This window comes from Dendrobium catenatum, unplaced genomic scaffold (genome assembly GCF_001605985.2).
Source record: "Dendrobium catenatum unplaced genomic scaffold, ASM160598v2 fragScaff_scaffold_211, whole genome shotgun sequence".
Classification (NCBI taxonomy): Eukaryota; Viridiplantae; Streptophyta; class Magnoliopsida; order Asparagales; family Orchidaceae; genus Dendrobium; species Dendrobium catenatum.
This window is the reverse complement of record NW_021318673.1, coordinates 2,945,685-2,963,337: the sequence shown is the minus strand read 5'-3', so window position 1 is coordinate 2,963,337 and position 17,653 is coordinate 2,945,685. Positions and strand designations below refer to the sequence as shown.

Sequence of the window (17,653 nt, the reverse complement as noted above, 5' to 3'; positions counted from 1 at the left end):
GAACTTATTCTTTATATGGATGAACATAGGTTTCATGATTTTATAATAATTTTTTATGAACATACACATACATGATGCATGTATGTAGTGGTGTAGGTAGAATTTTTTTTTTACGAGGGCATAATACTTAAAAAAATATTCTTAAAAATTATAAAATTGTAAATAACATAATTGATCATTACACAAATCTTAATTAAATATTTGTTAAGATCTTTAGTTTCAACCAGAGTTTTTGTGTTCTATGGTTCCATAACAAGTCGGTATGTGATTTTGCCTAATTTATTCAAATGTCCCCATATTTAAGGAATAAGGGATTGGTTGCTTCTAAGCTTTATTGTGTTAGGCTGTATGGCCCAATGTCTTGGCAAAACTCACAAGCCATAAATGCTTCAATTTATAGAACATAACAAAAAAGAAAATTGAAGCCAAAATTAGAACCAAAAGGATCAAGTTTAGAAAAAAATGTGATGATTTGAATTTGTAAGGGCCTGACACTAAAAAAAAGACATCACAACAAGCAGTTCATTCTTCTTAACTACAAGCTTTTTCTGCAAAGAAAGATGACATTTTACATCTGATAATCAAAATTATAACCTCTAAAAAACAATGTCATCATGTTCCCTTAATTATAAAGATATTAAGCACATACTAATTCTCTTCATCAACTCATAAAAAGTTTCTTTCATTTGATATTTAATTTTTTCATAAAATTTGGATACAATTGAACTTTTTTTCAAGACTACATTTATTGTCCAGCACACCCCAATTTCACAACCAACATGAAGGAACCTATTAATTTTAGCAACATCAATACATTTCATTTAACCTTATCAACTTGATCTATCCGTCACTAGCTACATCCATTAGCCCCAAAGCCAATTTGTAAGTTCCCCACATCATAGACTACATTGAACGTGCGGTGCTGCATATTACCAATGATTATAAATTCATTATCATCTTCATTTTCAGCGAAGGCTAAGCACCCTTGAGATTTAGTGAACACAAAAATTATCCCTGTAAAAGCTAAGTTTGTTGTCACTTCGCCATCATAGATCAACGAAATCTCTGGCACCACCACTTGTGAGTAGTTAGTGAAGTCATAACATGTGTCAAGATTGTACAACGGTGGTGCCATCGGATAATTGCTCATTTCTTTTCGAAAAATACTGCGGAGGGCATAGTAGGCAGTGGGTGGAATGTGGCTAAATGCTGTGCCGGAGTCCAACATAGTTCTAGGTCCGCTGAATATAGTAGGTGGAAGGGAGATCTTTTCACCCCCAATTAAAATGGCAGTGAGATTGACGAAGTAAAGATATGGAAAATCTGGGTCAGTTAGCATTGGTGTATACTTCACACCAAGGGCTGAGTTACCTAGTTCGAGATATCCAATTTCATCTGGCCCTGATGGTAGACAATATGAGAATATTTTGTTATACGCTTGAGGTGCTTGGCTAATAATTGAATGAGGCCCTCGACCAAGACCTAATAGCCCATCCTCATGTGTAAAAAATCCAGTGTTATCATGTCCACATCCAAAGACAAAGTTGTAAATAATATCATTGGATATGTGTAAGGTGTCTGTAATGAGGGAGCCGTTAACTATAGAATTGTCCATATATCTTTCTTCGAAGAGGCAAGTAAGGGTAGAGGAGCATCCAAAATATTCAAGTTGTGTACAATAATTAGAGTTGCATGGGATGGTGGTGAAGTTGGAGGATTGGGTTTGGTCATAAAATGGGTTTTTTTGGTCATAACAATTAACGCAGGGTACACATTGGGTCCAACTGAGATCGGATCCAGTGTCGACAATAAGTGAGAAGAACTTTGTAGGATTACCTAGGCCTATATTGACGATAAAGGCATACCGATTAATATCATAATCGATGATTGCTGGAACTCTTGCAAAAAGAGATTTTCCAATAGGGTTTAGCTTGGTGGTGGCGTTGGATGCCCGATGGTGGATGTAGTCTACGCGGGCTTGGTCCTGACGGAAGAGCTCCACATGTGATAGTTTGTCCTGGCGCATCCATGATGAGCACAGACCATGCAAGTAGACCACGTTGAGCTTGGAATGGCCCGTGCCTGTCATAGTTGGAACAACTAATTAATGTATGCATTGAGTTTTTTTTTTTCTATTGCATCACATTTAAGCTTGTGATATCTATAAAATGTGCTTAGTTTTTGCTTGATTTCTTATTATTCTAATTATTTTATAAAAAACAAGTATTTAATAGATTATTAAGAAATTATTGAAACTGCTCACAAACTTTTATATGGCACGGAGCAGTAGTTGCTCGGTAATAGTGACTTGACGTCGATGACATGGTGTTCTCCGGCAAGCTTTTGCGTTGATACTAAAAAATTCTTTTCTGTTAGAAGAAAAATGAAGAACAAATTGAGAAGAATATAATAGAAAAGTAGAGAAGAATATGTAGCCATGATTATAGAACTTTGAAGCTCTTATTAGGATAGCTTAAAGGAGTAAACCAAGTGGAGGTGGGGTTTTATTGGGTATGTATTATTGCGCATAATGGGATTATTAGGAATTTAGTTTATAATATAAGTCATTATTTTAATGGAAGATTAGCTGGTAGAAGAAGATGTCAAATGAGTGTTTTGGCCTATAAAGAAGGAAGCAAATGTCAATTGCTAGGGCTTGTTCTTATATTAACAACTTGATGATTTTTTTTTTTAAAGTTTTAGTTTGTGATAAAGTTATAAATTAATTGCATTCCTATCAAAAAAATTTAATTAAATGTTGTCGGCCATTGGATTTTGACCTATGTTTGATCAAGTATAAATATAACAACTAATGATGAGTGTTGAAAAGTTAGAATATACATGCATCTTTCACATGACATAAGTTGTTATTTTTTAAAGAAAAAAAAAAAGAAAGTATTTCGATTGAGAACTTAGTATAGAAAAAGAAGATAATGATTAGTTAATTAGAGGATTTTATGTATTATAATTAAGTATTTTACAAAATGGGTAATTTCTATTAGAAAATAGAAAAATATAACTCACAAATATAACAAATTTTTAGTTATGTATAGAATCTGATTGTGTTGATAAATCAAGTTGTGTTATTGTATGGGACCTCAATTATGTTGGTTGAGCTCAATGGGGGTGTTACACGGGTTCTCTATGTGCTTGTGTTCTAGTGTTATGTGCCAAATTTTTTTCCTTACCCATACAACACTATGTTGTTATATAGTCGTGTTGGAGATAGAAATAGAGAGCAGCATCACAACACTCTAGTTTTTTATATAATTACTTGGTTAATCAGACAAGAGACATATACTAGAGTCTTATGGAACTCCAAACCTATCAACTCAATGTTACAAGTGCGGCTGGACAGTTTATTTCTTGTTTCTCTTAATTAACATGAAGTATTGTGCCCCTTAGCTAGTTTATTTCTTATTTCTCTTTATTTATTATGAGTAGAGAATGATGTAAAAATAAGGAGAGATAATGAGAGAATGTGAAAGAAAGAGATATGTACAAATTCTCCCAATTTTCATTCAAAATTTCTTGGTGTTGTGTGGCTCGAGTTTTTTTCGAATTTCAAAATATTCCACATTAAATCCTGACATTTTTTTTTGAAATATTTTCTTTTTCTTGTTTGTAGACACTATGTGGGTAAGTATAATATTTTATTAGCTTAAAAAAATGAAAGCAAAATATTTCATAAAATAGAATATATATTTAAAGATTTCTTAAAATTTCTTAACTTTTATCAAAAGAGTGGATAAAAAATATTCGTCTTACTATTTTAAATGGAAAGCTCATTAATCAGGAAATGATCTTTTGCTTTTTGTAAGTGGCAAAATAACATATTGAATAGAAGATGCATATTATGTACTCAATCATAGTTAGCTGAATAAAATGAAAACTTAAAAAGTAGTGAATTTGCACTAAAAATAATAGCTAAGTCCAAATTCTTATAATCAAAAGGAAAGACATAATATAGTGCATTATAAGACAAAGGGAGGAGGTCCAGAGCTAATTAAATTTTCAAATACTATTTTCTAGGGAATTACAATTTTACTTGAATCGAACATCAAAGGGAACATCCAAGATAGACTTGGAAAATATCGACAAAAGAAACTAGCCTATTGCACAAAATAATGTAATAAACATTTACTCTTGATAGAGGCCTTATTGAAAAGAAATTATTATAATATTTCTTCCTTTATGATAATATAAGTATGCGCTTACACAATTAACAGAGAAAAGAGTCGATAGATTATTCAATAGTTCCACAATTGGCATGTAATAATGATCATGCAAAATTAAGAAATGAAAGTATCTCAATAAACTAATCATTTTCTCCAAATTATACATTACTCGATAACAAAAAATTAATACCTAAGAATTGATCATTTCAATATATAATAATCTATCATTATTTATTTTCTATATCAACTAAACATATAGATAAGATCCATTTGTCAATTTATGTTATAAAATACAAGACCATCCTCTCATAGGTTCCCCTTTTGTGAAGGGAAAATCAGTATCAGAATCACTAAAACTTATTATGTAAAAAAAAAAGATCTTATTCACATGAAATAACATTAAGAAATAGCTATACATTACAATAATGAATTGATTCCACTTTCAGCTATTAGCTAAAGACAATAAGGGTACTACATCAGAATATATCTAAAATAAAATAAGTAATACAAAAATCCAAAATTCAATAGAATAAAAAATAGTACAATTTCATAAATCAACAATGATGAAATCATAAGCTAAATGCCTAATTAAATTATTCATAGCTTTATTCAAAACACACCAACAATTGAGGGACTCAAAAGATAATTATAAATTTACATAAAAAATTTACATAAAGTTTTAACAAGCTAATTGCCTAATTCTTCCCAAAGCCACCAAAGGATCATGGCAAAAGCTTGAAGAAGATTGGGAAGAACCTTGCTTGAAGTAACCTATTGAATCCCTCACAACTCTCTCTAACTAACAACTCTCCCTGTATTCTCTCCCAAAGAACTCCTTAACTCGTGCTCTATGCTCTCTATCAAGGCACTTAGAAACAAAATTCTTTTTGGAAATAAGACCAAGTTAGATTTTAAGAAAAAAACCTCTTAGAAAGGCCAAATATTTAATCTATTTACTCTAATCATCTAGTAAGATCCAAGATCATCATGTATAATTAGTTCAAAGTACTCTTATTAGTACTTTATGAAAAGATAGTCCTTACACAATCATCTTAAAGAGATGAATGGATCATCTAGGATAATTAAGAGCATCGTCTAGTAGAATTAATACAAAATAACCTTTTTATATTGTACAAATTACCTTATTTTTTAATGATTAGTTCAAGAGGTCATACTGATCATTCAGTATAAAATGCGATGATATATTTTTGTCCTATGTAGAGCTCCATTCATATTGTATGAAATTAGGGGTCATCCTATACGATTAGTTAAAAAACTATGACATTTTGTCTTGGACAATAGGAGATGATAAAGTACCATCCCATGTAAGAATCAGGTAGTATAATATGATCATCACCAATCATCTTGTATGATCTGATTGAAAAAATTTATCATAATTACTCCCCTTATCACAAGATCAGTTTAGGTACGACTATCATCTAACATACAATATGATACATATCATATAGTATGATTAGACACAATTTTTGTATTATAAAATATTACTTAAATTATGATTGACAGCTTTTTTGATGATTATAATGGATTATACTTTACTATAGGAGTCATACAATATGATTAATTTAATCATTATTAATTATAATAGGTGACCTATTTAAGTATTTTTTTTTGTTAACTAATCATCTTGTATGATATAAATTGTATTGTACAAGAGTTTAGAAAACTCAACTTTTTCCTAACTCACTAACTCGCCCCCTTGAGTTTGTATATGGGTAAGGTTCCTTAACTTTAGAATCCAAAAAAAATATATAATTGACTTAAGAAAGATAAAAAGTATAGAAAGACTAAAAATACATACTTTAATCCTAATCTACCAAATGCTGAGCTGATTGAGGTTTTAAGTGAACAATGGACCTATAATGTTCGTGAGCATGGAAAAAATAGATATGCAATAAATTCAATTAGCATAGTGAGAAATCCAATTATTTTTATTTTGATCTAAATCATAAGACTTGGGTCCAAATTTACAATAGAAAATATCTTACAAGATAAGGATTTAAGAATTATCAAAACCAAATTAAGCATGTGTTCTCTAAATTTAATGAAGGCAAAATTTATTATCAAATGATATTATTAGAAAATTAATTGTCACCTAGATGTTTATTTTTTATTATGTATATGTATATATATATATATGTTGTACACATACAATTGCTAAAGTTAGCCATCAACATTAATAATAAATTGTCTTTCATGGAATTTGGAAAGAAAAAAAACCATTTAAGAATCATATCTGGTAAATTAATTACACTCAGTCAAAATATCTCTAGTTCATAAACAAAGCAAAGAATATATTAAGTAGAGAATATGATCAGAATTAATGTTTATTTTAATAAGAAAGAAAATTTTTGAAGTGTTTATTTTCATTATGAATAAAATGATAGTTTGAGGAGGTTGTGAGACCTTAAATAACATGCCCGAGGCTAACCAAGAAGGTGTGAATTGGTAATTTTAAATTTTAATTAACTAAAAGAAAATATTTTTATAGATTTTTCAATATCTAAAAAATATAAAATTTAACCCCTTGATGCAGAAACAAATTTATTTAACAATAACAAAAGTATTAAAGTTTTTAACCACACGACTAATCATAAAAAATTAAAGAGTAGAAAATAAAAAGAATAAATATACAAGAATTTATAGTGGTTTAGTCCAACCTTACCTACTTCCACTCCCTAGAAACCTCCTTTCAAGGTATTTCATTAAAACTAGTCTCTCTCCTTTTTTTCCAATAGAAAGGCGGAGAAGCCCTTCCAAAATCTCTTCAGACAACTCGGTGTGGAAGAGGACCTTACTTGTTTTCACCCTCGTAGTGAAGGAAGAGAACCTAGACTGTTTTTCACCCTTCTATTGAAGGAAAAGAACCTGGAATTCTTTTTATACAACCTATTGATAGCTGAGAACCCCGACCTATTGTTGTTCTCCCTAGAGCCACCAAAGGATCAAGGAAGCTTGAAGAAGATAGGAAAGAACCTTTCTTGGAGTAACCTCTTGAATCCCTCACAACTATCTCTAACAAACAACTCTCCCACTATTCTCTCCTAAACCATTCCTTAACTCCAGATCTATGCCCTCTCTCAAGGCAGTTAGTAACAAAAGTTTTTTTGGGAAATAAGACCAAGTTAGATTTGAAGAGAAGAGCTTGTTAGAAAGGCAAAAAATTTAATATATTGACTATAATCATCAAATATGATCCAAGATCATCATGTAAAATTTGTTCAAAGTACTCTTGTTAGTACTTTATGAAGTGATAGTCTCTGTACAATCAGTTTAAAGAGATGAATGGATCGTCCAGGATAATTGAGAGCATGGTCCAGTATATTTATTACAAAATAAGCTTTTTAGATAATACAAATTACCTTATTTTGTATGATTAGTTCAAGAGTTCATACTAATCATTCAGTATGATATGCGATGATATATTTTTGACCTATGTTGTGCTCAAGTCATACAGTATGAAATTGGGGGTCATACTATATGATTAGTTGAAAAACTATGACATTTTTTCTTGAATTGGAGATGATAAAGTATCGTCCCATGTAAGAATCAGGTTGAATAATATTATCATCACCAATCATCTTGTATGATATAATTAAATAAATTAACCATAATTACTAACCTAATCATAAGATAAATTTAGGTATTACTATCATATATCATACAGTATGATACATATCATACGGTATGATTAGACAAAAATTTTGTATTAAAAAAATTACTTAAATTATGATTGGCAGATATTTTGATTATTATAAAGGATCAATACTTTACTATAGGAGTCATAAAATATGATTAGTTTAATCAATCTTAATTACAACTTGTGCCCTATTTAAGTATTTTTTTATTAAGTGATCATCTGGTACAATATAAATTGTATTGTACGGTTAGCTTAGAAAACTCAACTTTTTCCTAACTCACTAACTCACCCCCTTAAGTTTTTTTATGTGTAAGGTTCCTTAGCTTTAGGATGCACATGAATGTTCGTTAGGGATGTTAGGCCCTATAGAACTGGCCCAAGGCTAAATAAAAGAGAGGTGAATTGAAAAAACTTTAAGCAAAGTACAAACCAAATCACCACAAACAAAGTGCGGAAGAAAAATAAATGCGGAAGCGATAATAAGAAAAGAACACACCGAATTTATAGTGGTTCGGTCAAACCTTGACCTACGTCCAATCCTTGGAGGCACCCTCCAAGTATTGCACTAAACTAGTGTCTCTCCTTTAGCCCCCACAGTTAGGCGTAGAAGCCCTTACAAAATCCCTTCCACCTTCCCCGGTGCGGCGGAGTCGCCGGGTCCTTTAACACCAAGGAGATCTTCTTCTTTGGTGAACTTACCTCGAGACGAGCCTTGAATCAGATAGTATTAAGGTGCAAGTCTGCCGGAGCAACCGTGTGGAATCTACTCCACACTCCCTTGAGCCCCCACACACAGGATCTTCTCTCGCCCAGACTTCACCCGTACCTCAATCCCTATCAAGCTCTCTCTTCTAGTCTCCCCCACAAGAACGAAGCTCCAATGGCTTCCAAAGACACTTACAAATGTTTCCATGCCATTGTTTAAATAGAAGCTCTAAATCGAGCTCATTAATGCTAGTTACCGACATTATCGTCCAGGACGATAAGTTTGTCATCCTGGCCGATTAGTTCAAATTCAGCTCAATGGCCTGGGACAATTTGAGACGATCAGAAGAAAATTGGTTACATTATCCTGGTCGATCATACGATTGTCCTGGCCGATTAGTTTAAAACCCATTTAAACCATCCTGATCATCGCCCTGGTTTGATGCTAGCCCATGTACATCGTCCAGGCCAATCCTGCAATCGTCCTAGCCGATGTGATTGTATCAATCGGCCATTAATGCTTTCCAAAGATACCAGATTAAATTAGACATAATTGATTTAGATCGTCGTGGATGATAATTATATCATCCTAGATAATTTCCTAAAATATAGAATTCCTAATCTGATCATGGCGGCTGATTCTTTCTGAATTGAGCATATCGTCCTGGACGATCTTCATGATGGCTGCCTTAATGAGGATGCCCTAATTAGGGTTTTTGGATTTGGACAGATCGTCCAGGATGATAGGACTATCGTCACGGCCGATGTTACCAAAAACAGAAATCATATAGGAATTAAGAGAAGATCTTTTAAGTTATAAAGCATCAGGAGCCACACCACATACAATAGACTCAAGAAGGGAAAAAAGGTATAGACTGACTCAATCCTAGTCTACCCAATCTTGAGCTGGTTCCAAGTTGCAGTTTGATTGTGTGGAACTGAAACGTTATTACAAAAGGCAGTCATAAAGAAATAAGAATGTTTGCTATCATCAGAATCATAAACCATATATCCGTAACAATCTCCCCCTTTTTGATGATGGCAAACATTTCAATTTGAATTTGCAAAAATAATATTTTCTCCTAATCTCCCCCTCATTAGGATAACACTTTAAAGATAGGGGAGATAAAATTTTTATTTTAAAATTTTTAAACAAAAAAAAAAGATACAAATTCAATAGTACATTCTTCCCCTTTGACATTATCAAAAGGAGAGGATGAACAAACAAAAAACGAAACGAACAAATGACCAAAATGTTCTCTGATCTAGTGAAAAACAGATATTCTTAAAATGAGAAAGTTACCTCTTGGTTTTAATAAAAAACTTAGTAGAATTGGATTGACAACGCATAGCTCAGAAATGGTTAGAAATCAAGAATTTGATCATCCAAACTCAAGTTCTTTATGAAGGCTAAAAAACTTTTTAATTAAATATCTAATTCAAGGAATAAATTAGATAACGAAACAAACATTTTTAAAAAAAATCCTTCCATAAAATAAATCTGATAGAAAATTAATGCACGAAATATTGAATTAGGAATCAAGATTTTCAAACTCAAGTATCGAAAAAATCAAGGGTTTTCTTAAGGTTTAAGAAGTATAAAATTGGTAAGCATTTAAATTTTGTGGGCTCAATTTATGCCTCTTGACAATTGGTTGGCGCACTGCGCATCTTTTCATACACTTTGTGCATATTTTTTTCAAATTTGGCGCTTTGCGCATCTTTTATTTTTGGCATCATTGGCCAATTTTTTTTGAATATGCTACCTTTCCTAAATCTTAAAAATCAAAAGTAAACCCATACTATTGATAGAAACAAAATTCTTGATTAAGAAAATTATGAGGTAGATGCAATATCTTGTAAAAGATTCCTATGCGATAAATAAAATGTAGGGAGATAAAAAGATTTGTTTCAAAAAACCAATTTAAATTATGAAGAAGATTTTAAATCAAAAGTAGAAGAACCTCTTTTAGGAAATAGAGATTGAGAGTCTGAAATAATGAGTTTCTTTCCTTTGACTATTTTAGAGAAGTCAAACACAACATACCAAAGATTTTCAAGAAAAAATAGGAAGTAAATTTTTTATTTTTAGAAAAGGTGAATGTGTGTGTTGATCAAATAAATTTTACAAAACAAAACAAAAAACTAAACGAATAAACAAAAACAAAACAAACATAAAAATAAAAAACATAAAATTAAAAAACACAAAAAAAGGCTTTCAACCATTATCTCTCTCCTGGTCCGATTCTTCAGAAACCGGATCTGCCCATGAGATTTTTTGCCTTTCAATATTTTCCCAGTTTAGATTTTGCTTCGCCTTACCCTTTTCTTTTGCAGGATGAATTTTTGAGTTAGGACACTCATTTTTCATATGTCCAGGCTTCCTGCATCGAAAACAAATAACGTAAGAGGGAATATTAACATCCTTACCATTTTTACCTTTTTTCCATCTTTGCTTAAGCTTTGGTGGGCTTTGTGATTTGCTTGACAAGTCTTTGCTATCTTCACCAACTAAGCTTCCTCTTTCTACATCTTTAGCTTTTAGAACGATCGTTTCACCTGCATCCAAAAGTCTTTGACCCAAACCGTGCTCGTAGGCAATGAGTGAGCCAATTAAATTATCAATAGAATATACATTCAAATCTTTTGATTCAAAAATAGCAACAACTTTAGAATCAAATTTATCTAGTAGACATTGAAGAATTTTGTTAGCTTTTTCAAAATTTGAAAAATCTTTTCCTAAAGCATGAAATGAGTTTATAATTTGAATGAACCTTGTATACATGTCTAAGATCGTCTCAGAGGGTTTCATGAAAAACAGTTCAAAATCATGTATTAACATATTCAACTTAGACTGCTTGATTTCATTAGTGCCTTCGTATATGGTGTGCAATTTATCCCAAACTTCCTTACTAATTTTTATGAAACTTGCTCTGATACCACTTGAAAGTTCGTCAGGGATGTTAGGCCCTATAGAACTGGCCCAAGGCTAAATAAAAGAGAGAGGTGAATTGGAAAAACTTTAAGCAAAGTACAAACCAAATCACCATAAATAAAGTGCGGAAGAAAAATAAATGCGGAAGCGATAATAAGAAAAGAACACACCGGATTTATAGTGGTTCGGTCAAACCTTGACCTACGTCCACTCCTTGGAGGCACCCTCCAAGTATTGCACTAAACTAGTGTCTCTCCTTTAGCCCCCACAGCTAGGAGGAGAAACCCTTACAAAATCCCTTCTACCTTCCCCGGTGCGGCGGAGTCGTCGGGTCCTTTGACACCAAGGAGATCTTCTTCTTTGGTGAACTTACCTCAAGACGAGCCTTACATCCGACGGTATTAAGGTGCAAGTTTGCCGGAGCAACCGTGTGGAATCCCCTCCACACTCCCTTGAGCCCCCACTCACAGGATCTTCTCCCGCCCAGACTTCACCCGTTTCTCACTCCCTTTCAAGCTCTCTCTTCTAGTCTCTCGCACAAGAATGAAGCTCCAATGGCTGCCAAAGACACTTACAAACGTTGCCATGCCATTGTTTAAATATAAGCTCTCAAAACGAACTTATTAATGTAAGTTACCAACATTATCGTCCAGGATGATAAGTTTATCATCATGGCCGATTAGTTCAAATTCAGCTCAACAGCCTGGGACAATTTGAGACGATCAGAAGAAAATTGGTTACATCATCCTGGCCGATCATACGATCGTCCTGGCCGATTAGTTTAAAACCCATTTGAACCATCCTGATCATTGCCCTTGTTTGATGCTGGCCGATGTACGTCGTCCAGGCCGATCTTGCAATCGTTCTGGCCTATGTGATTGTATCAATCAGTCATTAATGCTTTCCAAAGATACCAGATTAAATTAGGCATAATTGATTTAGATTGTCCTGGATGATAATTATATCATCCTAGACGATTTCCTAAAATATAGAATTCCTAATCTGATCATGGCGGCTGATTCTTTCTAAATTGAGCATATCGTCCTGGCCGATACAAGTATCGTCCAGGACGATCTTCATGACGGCTGCCTTAATGAGGATAATCTAATTAGGGTTTCTGGATTTGGACAGATCGTCCAGGATGATAGGACTATTATCCCGGCCGATGTTACCAAAAACAGAAAGCATATAGGAATTAAGAGAAGATCTTCTAAATTACAAAGCATCAGGAGCCACACCACATACAATAGACTCAAGAATGGAAAAAAGGTACATACTGACTCAATCCTAGTCTACCCAATCTTTAGCTGGTTCCAAGTTGCAGTTTGATTGTGTGGACATGAAACATTAGTAAAAAAGGCAGTCGTAGAGAAATAAGAATGTTTGCTATCATCAGAATCATAAACCATAGATCCGTAACAGCACAAAATTAAATAATTGACTTAAGAAAGCTAAAAAGAATAGGAAGACTAAAAATACATTCTTTAATCCTAATATACCAAATGTTGAGCTGATCGAGGTCGTAAGTGAATTGTGGACCTAAAATGTTACTATGCATGGAAAAATTAGATAGGCAATAAATTCAATTAGCATTGTGACAAATCCAATGATGTTTGTTATATTTAAAATCATAAGACTTTTTTCCAAATTCGCAATAGAAAATATCTTATAAGATAGGGATTTAAGAATTAAAAAAAAAATTAAAGATGTGATTTCTGTATTTAATGAAGGCAAAAATTTTTATCGCACATGATATCATTAAAAAATTAATTGACACCTAAATGTTTAAATTTTATTATGTATGTGTATATATATATAACAATTATGCACACATACAATTGCTAAAAAGTTAGCCATCAACATTAATAATAAATTGTCCTTCATGGAATTTAGAAAGAAAAAAAATCATTTAAACTTTATATGTTGTAGATTTATTACACATAATAAAAATATCTCGAGTTCATATATGAAGTGAAGAAGTAATTATAGAACATGTTAGTAATTTTTCCATATGTTATATAACAAAAAATTATAGCATGTTACCAATTTCATAAATATTTTATTATCAATTTGGATTTTATTGTCTTTATAAGCCTCATATAGATTGAAAATGAGTTTATTAGGTTTTGGAGTTTTAGAATCCTTATATGCTAGATGGTTATAGTACGGACACAATGAATGGCGTGTTTAGAAAGTGTAATGCAATACTTGGAAATTGTCATTTTAATCATCTTAGTGATGAAACTTATCTTTTGATGACATTCCCCAATAATTTTTGGAATTTGTAAAAATAAATATACAATTCATGCAACCTCAAATAGAAGTTACACTACATGAAAACACGCTATTACCGGCGGACAATATCCACCGGTAACAAGTAAAATCCGAAGAAAGTCCTGGGTTTCCGGCGCATTTCTGTCGGATTTTTGTGCGCCGGTTTGGTGCGCGTCGATAATTCTCTTCCAACTTTTCTAATGCACCGGAAAACATTCCGGCGCACTCTCCGACGCATTACCGGCGCAAAATATGTTAGATAAATTGCTTTTCTTAATCGGTAATTCCGGCGACGTATGCGTCGGTAGTTTACGACGTATGGATCTGACGGAAACTACCAGCGAATAAAATGTCGTATGTTCTCCGTAATTAAGCTAAAGTTTTTTTCTGGTGAAAAAATGGTGCCGAAAAGTTCCGGTGAATAAGACACCGTATGGCGCGCCGGTAATTTTCGACGGGCAAAAAAACGCCAGCATGATTGCTCATAATAGTACCTCATGATTTTCTTGTGAAGAAAATTTATAAAAATTGGAAACAATTTTTAAAAAATTTAAGCTTGTAGAATTATAAAGAAATTGATATTTGTAATATATTTTTTTATATGTTTAATGATTCCACATGAATTTTCTATCTCAAAGGTTTTTATTATTATTTTTCCTTACCTTTCATAATTATTTTAGATTTAATATGAAAATATGTGTTAGGGTTTTCCCCAAACCCTCTTTTAAGTTTGAGGTGAAATTACTAGATGCGCAAGGAGGGGGGGGGGAGTGGGGGAATTGGAAAATTGTTGCAACAAAATATAATCCTAAACATGAGTTCTAATTTTTTTGTGTTTTAAAACCTAAACAAGAAAATTAAATAACACGGAAGTGAATTCTTACAATACAACTTGCAACAACGAATTTCACTACGAATTTTCACCAAGCAATTTTAATGAAATAAAATGCAAGCATAAAAAAAAGCAGTAAAAGAAAAAAACACACCACAAATTTTATGGAGGTTTGGTCACTTGACCTATGTCCACTCCCTGGAGTCTTCCAATTTGAGAATTTCACTAATAAATAATAGTTCTCCTTTTTCCAACAAAGCAAGGCTGAGAAGCCCTTACAAACCTCACTTTCACCAACCCGCCATGGCATAGTGTACAGCGCTTTTTCACCCTCCTTGTGAAAGTAGTGTACCTTCTTATTTTTTTCCCTTATGGAGAAGGTAGAGTACTTAGAGGACACGGATGAAGAAGAATCTCTCCCCAGAGAGCCTCCCATAAGATCTTCTCGGATCATAAGAGGAGCAAATTGCAGCAAGCTTGGAGCAATCATGTGATCTCCCTCACACTCCTTCTCCCTCACTAAGCCCACCTTCTTCTTCCTCTAACAAAACCTAAAATCTTCTCAAGAGCTATCTCCCATGTTATCCCTCTCTAATCATGTTCCACTCTCAAAGTCGCTCATCAAAAATAGAAATTTTGATACTTAAAACAAGCTCCAAGAAACCCAAAAATTTAAATTTAGAAGTTATTTTCGTACAATATGAATATATATCATACAGTACGATCAATAAAGAATATCCTTAATCTTTGTACGAAGGTTTACAAACTGGCTAAAATTCTGAATATTATCGTACTATACGATGTAAACCCGTGCAGTACGATATGTAAAATCATTCTGTTTTTGCATGACAATTGTTGTGATGACAAAACTTGTCTCTGAACATCATATATTATGAACCAAATCATACAGTTTCATTAGTACCAAATCAAGGGTTCATCTGGTACCATATATGGGATGATTGAAAATATCCTTGGTTTATCGTACAATACGGACTAGGTCGTACATTACGACAATCAATTAGAAATTAATCCTTAATTTATGCATTAATCTCGGGGTTAATTTAAGTAAGTATTAAAAATATATCATACAGTATGAATGCGATCGTAAAAATTGATTTGTTATTAAATTTACTTAAATTAATCTACCGGCTAGGGTTTATGAATTAGAAACACTTCGTAAAGTATGTTATCAATCGTACATTAAGACTTGTTTACAGATAGCCTTTTCAACTAGATCAGTCATACAGAATGATTTAAACATGTACAATACAATCAATAGAGAAAAAAATTTCTTCATTTTTTAAACCCTATCTCCATATGAATGTGTATAGTTACTCAATCTTATTTATAATTTGTGGGCAGACTCAAGAAAAGAATAATAATAATAAACCAAAAATTACAATGTTATGAACCCCAACTCCTACTCTATCTAGTCTTGAGTATTCTTGTTGTCTTGAGTAACTTCTGATCTCCCTGAAATGTTAGTACTCACATACAAGAGCAAAAATAAAAAGTATTCAATGAAGAGTAATTCAAACGACATTATTTATCATCATGAAAATCTCAGGCTAAGGGTCATGGATTGCAACATTAGGGTGAACTGAGAACATTTCTTTATTAATTTAAAGTTAATCACATTTGTTTATATGACTTGGAGAAAAATAATTTAACATAGGCGGGGTATACATGGTGGTTCTCTTTATTACACTCTCCATCACTTAATGCAAATAAACAGAATTGATTGAAGATATATTTCACCAAAAAACCAATACACCAAGTCAGAATGTAGAGAACCTATTTAATTATCAGGGTTGTTGAAGTAATGGTATTGTCTCTAAGAGGCTCATCATGGAATATCAAAGGGCATGATGATGGCCCTTGAGAGATATTACCCCCAAATGAAATAGAGTATTATATATAGAACTGGGTAGAATTTACTTTTATTTATTACATTTTTTTTTTTGCTCATATGATTATAAACACTTATAACTAGGAATCTCTAGTGTGGTCCTTACCTAAAAGAGTGACATAAAGGATTTTAAATAAACATGCTTATCAAGGTCTTTTAGATTAGAATAGTTTTACCTATTTTACCTAAAAGAGTGCAATTACCTTGTTAAGCACAATCACTACAAAAAAATATTGCTATTTATGTACCTTAAAGGGCCCTAATATATTTCTATTAAGGCATATAATTTATTATGATACTTGACAAAGGTGTCTCTTAGGTGGTTATTGGCATATGCTTTAGGACAACCTATACAAAGAACCTTTATTGGCACAATATGGTAGACTATTTTTTTTTTTTTTTGAAGAAGCATAAAGCAAATACTATAGAAAAAAATAAGGGACCAAAAAAGCCCCTAACGACTACAAGCATTAGATTCCTTCTTCAAAATACTGATAAATGAAAAAGGAACCTTATCCAGGATTAATCATCCCAAAAGAAAGAAGAAAAAGCACCAAAGTTAGCACATAGGTCCGCTAACTTATTACAATCTCTACTAACATGATTAAAAATAACATAATTAAAAGTATCCACAAATGAAATCTTTTCCATACCTCGTTCTCCCTTCTTGATAGACTTATGAATCATCTTGATAACATTCATATTGTTTCTTTCAATGATAATGCCTTGATATCCATGCACCCGATCGTTGATCATCTCATTGACTGTAGCTATAGCTTGATACTCCAAATAGGCAATATCCCAACGCAATTGAGATATACCATATGTTGCTATAAATCTACCTTTATAATCTCTAGCCACTCCTCCAATACCTCCTTTATAAGAATGAAATAATGTAGCATCTACATTTACCTTGATCCAATTAAGAGGAGGAGCATACCAACAATTTTCAAATAGCGATTGCTAATTGGTACTCAACCGTTCCATTTTGTCATAATTCGAAGTATTGAGAACTCCTACATAGCTTACAAGTTCAGCCGCTATATGAAATGAACTTCTTTCCTTCTTCCCGTGTATAATATCATTCCTGTCTTTCCAAGTAAAATAAACTGCATTGCAAAGTAATCTAGAGAGAAAAACATTTTAAGCAGATAGCCAATTA

General features: G+C 32.5%; 1 protein-coding gene across 1 annotated transcript; it reads right to left on the bottom strand.

Annotated features, from left to right (window-relative positions):
- Nucleotides 1-850: 850 nt before the first annotated feature.
- Nucleotides 851-2,089, bottom strand: LOC110114983 (aspartyl protease family protein At5g10770-like). The gene has a single exon (XM_020848060.1). The coding sequence runs from the start codon at nt 2,087-2,089 to the stop codon at nt 851-853; it is 1,239 nt and encodes a 412-aa protein (XP_020703719.1).
- Between the last annotated feature and the right edge of the window lie 15,564 nt (nt 2,090-17,653).